This window comes from Bison bison, unplaced genomic scaffold (assembly GCF_000754665.1).
Source record: "Bison bison bison isolate TAMUID 2011002044 unplaced genomic scaffold, Bison_UMD1.0 scf7180017864289, whole genome shotgun sequence".
NCBI classification, from domain to species: domain Eukaryota; kingdom Metazoa; phylum Chordata; class Mammalia; order Artiodactyla; family Bovidae; genus Bison; species Bison bison.
In genome coordinates, this window is record NW_011494861.1 from 12,624,367 (window position 1) to 12,630,895 (window position 6,529).

General features: G+C 53.6%; 1 protein-coding gene across 2 annotated transcripts in view; it reads right to left on the bottom strand.

Moving 5' to 3' along the window:
- The window catches only part of KAZN (kazrin, periplakin interacting protein), a 156,897-nt gene that overhangs the window by 64,936 nt on the left and 85,432 nt on the right, over positions 1 to 6,529 (bottom strand). For both annotated transcript variants that reach the window (XM_010850052.1, XM_010850054.1), the window contains exon 4: positions 4,483 to 4,653. In XM_010850052.1, coding sequence (XP_010848354.1) covers positions 4,483 to 4,653 — 171 coding nt within the window. The remainder of the gene's footprint in view (positions 1 to 4,482; positions 4,654 to 6,529) is intronic.

The window sequence follows — 6,529 nt, forward strand, 5'->3', positions numbered from 1 at the left end:
AGTCCAGAGGGTTGCACGGAGTCGGACACGACTTAAGCGACTTAGCATGCACGCATGCCAATTCAGGAGACATAAGAGGCGTGGATTTGATCCCCGGGTGAGGGATATCTCTCCCGCCAAAGCCTGGGAGGATTTCAGGGCAGGAACACTTGAACCAAACATGAGAAGGTCATGCTGGGATGGATTCCAGCTGCATAAAAGCTGCTTTTGCACTAAAGAGTCGTCATGTTGGCTACAAGCGGACTTGACGGCCGTCTTCCTGGGCTCACTCACTGCGACCCTGTCCCAGATCTCAGGATGCGGTGGCAGTGGGTCCAGCGTGGAGGCACCAGAATGAGCTGATAAGGCAATACTGGGTCCACACCTTCTCCAACCAACCCACAGGGTGGAGAGAGGCCCTATGGGGGACAACGTCAGGCTTGGGCAGGCTCTGACCCTCACATGTGTGGCTGGGGGGTCTGAGCTCAGGCCTAGTGCTCGGAGCTGGCTGTGGGCAAGGGCTGGTCTGCTGGGCCAGGATGGCCGTGGTCCAGGGCTGGGAGGTTTGCTGTGTGGCCAGGCTGATTTCCTTAGAGGGAAGGCAGGGGTGGCGCCAACCCCGAGCACAGCTGTTAAAAAGGAACCAAAACCACCCTTATCCCCATTTTTCACATGTGAGGGAACTGAGGCCCAGGCCATTCAAGGTCACACAATGACCGGCTAGTAGACAGGACATGAGAATCCACAACTCTTCATCTCGGGGTGGCCTGAGGACAGGATGGTCTCCAACATCAGTAAGAACAGCTAACGTTCACTGATGGTGGATGGTGAGCCTACCTTCATCCCTCATCACCGCACCTCACAATCACCCTAGGAGGAAGGTCTTATACACATGGACACAGGCTCGGAAAGTTAAGTCACTTGTCAAAGGTCACACAGCCAGAAAATGCAGGACCCAAACTGGGACCGTGTTAGAACTGAACAACCAGGGTGCAAACAGATGCTGAGACGAGGGAATCCCACACTCCATTCTCGAGAAACATCCTGCTCTACAGAGGAGTGGTTCTCACCAGGGTGAATCCTCTCCCCATCCAGGGAACTCTGGGAAATGCCTGGAGACTTTCGCGTAGTTGGCAGGTGCTACTGGTGTCTAGTAGGTGGAGGCCGGGGATGGGTATTGTTGCACACCCAACAGTGCATGGGATGGCCCCACCAGAGACTTCTCTGACCCCAAATGTCAACAGTGTGGGGGGTGAGAAGCCTTGATTACAGTGTACATAGTAAACTTAAGAACTGTTTCCTGTTTTGGAGAAGCAGTGTTGATACAAAACAAAAGTCTAGGCCACCAGGAACCAGGCTCCGGGGGAACGGCCTTGCAGCTGGGACGGGTGGGGGGAAGCCTGTGACTGCTGGGCTGGCAGCCCCGTCTCCGGCCTGCTCGATGATAAGAGGGGGTGTCTCCTCCAGGCCAGCACCTGGGCGTCCTTTCAGAGGCCTCCCATCACGGAGCGCGAGGACTGCCGGACTCCCAGCTCTGCCTCTCAATTCTCTGGTCAGCTCTGGGTGAGCATCCTGCATGCCAGACCTGTTTCCACATCTGTGAAATGGGCACAGTAAGAATATACAGCTCACTGGAGTGACTGAGTGTTCTGGAATTAGATAGTGGTGATGGTTGTACAACTTTGTGAACATACTAAAAACCACTAAATTGTACATCATAAAAGGATGAATTTTATGGTATGTGACTAATATCGCAATAAAATAGCATGCTGAACAGTTTTTAAATTAACAAAACCACCACCACAGGGTGGTCCCATGGAGCCAGTGTGTCTACAGAGGGGAAACTGCTCCTTGGGTGGGAATGCCGAGTTTGGCCAGGAGTTGTTATCAGGAGATGTCCCCTCCCCAAGGGTGGGAGCCTCAGGTGCTGTCACCAAACACCAAGAGAGGTGTTCATTTCTTGGGAAGCTGTATCTCTGACTCTTTCTTACTCAAGTGAAGCGGCCCTTTTCAGCTGCATAGGGTGTGTGGAGAGACCCAGTGGAGGCTGGGTAGGGGAGGGACGATGCCTGATTTGGGACAGGGCCTGCTCGCCCCTCACCTGGCAGCTGCCTCAGGCCTTCAGTGTTGTGGGCAGGTCACTTAATGAAATTATCCATCACTGGTGCCATAGCCAGAACTCCTAGAGCAGGAATAAGCAGGTGACCCCAGATGGGCCATGTGGCTATCCTGTACTGGATCGGACTTTTAAAAACTGAAGTGAAATTCAGAGGACAAAGGGTACAGGTTCATCCTCCTGGCAGGGGTCACTGAGCAGACCATTCCAGATGGAATCCTGGGTTCCCCACCGGCTGCAGCTGCCTTGGCTTTGGCCCATTTCCAAGCTGACCCTCTACTTTCCCATTGCACCTGTGAGCTCTTGACTTCCTTCCAGTGCACCCTGTATGCTCAAACTAGCCAGAGCTGCTTTCTGTTGCTTACAACGCAAGGACTTGGGGCGCACATGCAGGGAAAGTGCCTTCCATCTGCTCTCGACCTGGCCAGCAGTGCAGTGAGGGAAGCCAGACAACACTGACCGGAGTCGGCAGTCTTGGAGGCCTCTAGGCTGTGAAATTCTGCAACAGAGGGGACCTCCAGGGAAGCGGACACACCAACAACACGGGGATTGTCATGGGCTGTGTTGATGTGACAGCAAACCCACCACCTTGATCTGCAAATATTCACCTCTCTATTCATATTTAGCAGAGAGGTGTGATGCTGGCCAGAGGGAGGAGGCAAGAGCCTAAGTGCCACTGGCCTTAGGTTCTTAGAATCAAAGCAGGCTGAGTCATCTGGGCATGGTAAGAGTGGAAGTAGAGGTGAGCTGGCTCCTAATCCTGAAAGACACCAGAGTTCCCCAGGATGCCTGCAGCTAGTGGTCCATGGCGATATGGACCCATCTGTCCATCCACAGGACACCAGAAAGACGTGGCAGAATAGCAGTCTTGTCTCACGCTGAGCCCCCTTCCTAGATCTACAACTTGAAAGGTTTTTGTCTGGTCTGCATGTGGCAGCAGGGCCGCCAGCACCACTGACCCCACCGGTGGGAAGATCCCAGAGACCTGGCAGCTGGAACTTCCGCCAGCCTGGGCAGCTCTCACCACTAGGGGTCAGCATTGGACATGGAGACTCAGGACGCAGAGGGTGGGATTGGTCCCAAGAAGTGGCCCATGGATCCTGACCTATCCTGGGTGACCCCTGGTCCTGAAAGAAGCGACTATTTAAAATCTTCCTGTTTTCATATCATCACCGACCATGTACAGGAGTGGCTAAGTGCTTCTCTTGCAGTATTTCATCGAAACCCTCACCAGAGCCCTATAGAGTATATGCAGGCTCCTCTGTCCATGGAATTCTCCAGGCAAGAATATTGGAGTGGGTTGTCATTTCTTTTTCCAGGGAATCTTCCTGACCCAGGGATTGAACCCAGGTCTCCTGCATTTCAGGCAGATTGTTTACTGTCTGAGCCACTGGGAAAACCATGGACTATATGCAGGTATCCCTACTGACACCTGAGGGAGCTGAGAGCCAGAAGGGTGAAGGGTTCTGCCCAAGGTCACACCGCTAGAAAGCAATGGAGGCTGTATTTGAACCCAGAGCCCATGGCAGCAACCACTGTTAGCTGGCATCAGTGCTCTCCAGGAGAACACTGAGTTCTGGCTAAGAGCCAGGTGGGACTTCCCCAGGTCCTGTCCCAGGAATTCCCCTCCACACTCTCCTCCCATCCACCACTGCATTAAGCCTCTGGTAGTTTCAAGGGCTTTAAACCACGAGGTCCCAGGACTTGCTCAAACACCTGGTGAGAAGGGAGGGTGGAATAAATATCCTCATCCCCACCCCAGGGCCAGGTAAAGGTCACGGAAGCTCAGAGAAGTTCAGTGAGCAGCCCAAGGTCACACAGGAGAAGGTAGAACAGAACTCCAGGGCTCTGGACCTTGGTTCTATTGCCCGACCAGGCTGGAAAACACCACCTAGACTCTATCTCCACAGGCAGGCTGCACCTCTCCGAGGAAAACATAGTGTTTGGAAGTATTCTGAAGGATTGTTTTAGGTTAGGAAAAAAAAATAACATTTTTTTCCCTTGAGGATCCAAGCAATAAGAAAATAGGGTAGAAAAATAGGGAGGAAAAAAAAAAGGAAATAGAAGCCACTTCTGATCTTACTACCCAGAGATAACCATTATTAATTTTTTGGTGTTTTTCCTCCCAAGTGTTAGTGGATTGTCTCTCAGCATTCCCACATGTCTGGCCCCAGGCAGGCAGATGGAAGGAAGGCTGTGTGGTTGACAAGGAAAAAAAGCAGAGAGAGCATCCCAGGTCCCGCCCCCTGCCTTAGTCCCGCCCCTCCAGACTCCCACGTGAACCCACCAGCAAGCCTTGTCTCCCAGCACCTCCTGCTCCCAGAACGTGACATCACTTCCGGCAGGTGCCCCACCCAGCCTGTGTGGGCGAAGGGGCGGGGTCTCACCATGGCCAGCTCCGCCTCCAGCTCCTTCATCCGGTTGTCCTTGAGGTCCAGCTGGGAGCGCAGTGCTGTGGCGTGGTCCGTGGCCTCCTTGGCTTGGCGCCGCAGCTCCCACTTCTCGCGCTCCAGCAGGTCCTTCTCCTTAGCCAGAGCTTTCACGGCATCCTCGCTTTCCTGCGGGGAGAGGCCAGCATTACCAGGGGCATGGGTGGGGCCAACCTTTGGCCAGGAGATGCCCAGAGGCCCTTGACCCCTGGACTAGTAGAACGTGCGGGGGTGGGGGCGGGGGTCCCCCATGCTCGGGGCCTGGAGGAAGAAAGCCCTGGGTTCAAGCCAGTCTCTGCCACACACTAGCTGGGAGACTGGAACAGAGACGAACCATTAGTAGATGCTCAGCCATTATTTTTTAGTGGATAAATGAGCAAACGAATGTCATGCATAAGTTCTTTTAACTCAAGTCTTTGTTTGTCCGTATTTGAAATGGGGGCAGGGAATCAACACTACTCTATCAAAAAACTGTTATAAAGATTAAATGACTCCATGTGAAGGAAATAGTCAAACGGAGTCTGATAAAGGGTCAACAGTGGGTTTGGGCTTGGTCCTCTGTCCTATTGTTTGGTAATGTGTATGTCACGGGAAAACCGACAGAGGAGACATCTACAGCCCGGCCACCTTGGCTGCCATGGGGCCCTGTCACCATCCTACAAGGTCACAGCTGATGACAGGAAAGGTTGGACCCCCAGCTAGCTGGGGTGTCAGACTGCAGGGCAGTCTTCTGCTCTTCACCCTGGGCCCTGCTCCCCACTGATCCATCTGCATGGGCTGTTTTCTCCATGATGCTGAGGGGAGGGCCATGGGCTCCAGCTGTGCTCTTACAGGAAATCCAGCAGACAAGGAATAGCTGGCTGGATCAGAGGACCTGACCTCTGTTGGCAAGAGCCAAATTTCATGATCCTGGGCATCTTTCCCCTCTAGAGAAAGGGGCCCAGCAGGGGGCCCTGCCTACCCAACCAGCCAGTCTTTTCACCCACTAAATTGGGAGCCAAACTCAAGGTCTCTGTGCAGCCTGGATCTGAGCTGGGAGTAGCATCCTGCCTTGTCTAACAGCCCTGCAGCCAAAGGCCTGACTTCCAGATGGTCAGAGACCAAGAGGCTGAGGGAGACATCTGGCCCTTCCTCTGTGGCTGTCACAGAGCTGGAGCTGTGGCTTAGGGTCCAGGGAGAGAGTCTGGGTCGAATTCTGGCTCTGAAAGAACAAGTTGCAATGACTACTGTGCCTCAGTTTCCTCATCTATTACATGGGATCATGGCACCTATCCTTGAGGGTATTACCATGAGGACCGGATGAGATAATCCAAGTTCAGAGTTTAGCAGGGCACCGGGCACATAGCAGGGCTTCCCAGGTGGCGGCTAGTGGTAAAGAACCTGCCAGCCAATGCAGGAGACTTAAGAGATGTGGGTTCGATCCCTGGGTCAGGAAGATCCCTTGGAGGAGGGCATGGCCACCCACTCCAGTATTCTTGACTGGAGCATCTCATGGACAGAGGAGCTTGGCAGGCTACAGTCCATGGGGTCCCAAAGAGTTGGACATGACTGAAGCGACTTAGCAGGGTACACAGCAAGTGCTCACTCATTCATTCGGGATGCTCCTCAAATGTCTCCTTCAGGAGGCCTTTCCTGACCATCCATCTAAGAGAGCGGCCCCAGCCCTTCCCACCCTGTTTCTTATACCGGTACCTGACACTGTCATTCAACCAATATTCATGCCTGCCACCAGCAGGCACAAATCAGACAAAAGTCTCTGTGCCCATGGAGCTTACACTGAAAAGCCCTTCTGCCTGCTCTAGCTCATCAGCAGATGTCAGGGTCCCAGGGCAGCAGCCAAGAAACACTGCTGAGTAAAAGGAAGCGTTTGTGGCAGTTGCTGAGACTGACTCTGAAGGCCATCACAGGACAGCTCTTCCAGCTTGGGTGCGGGGACGACACGAGTGTCTGTGTCCCCAGCCCCTGGCTTCTCAGTGGAGTCTAGAGCAGGTGGGGTGGGTGTTGG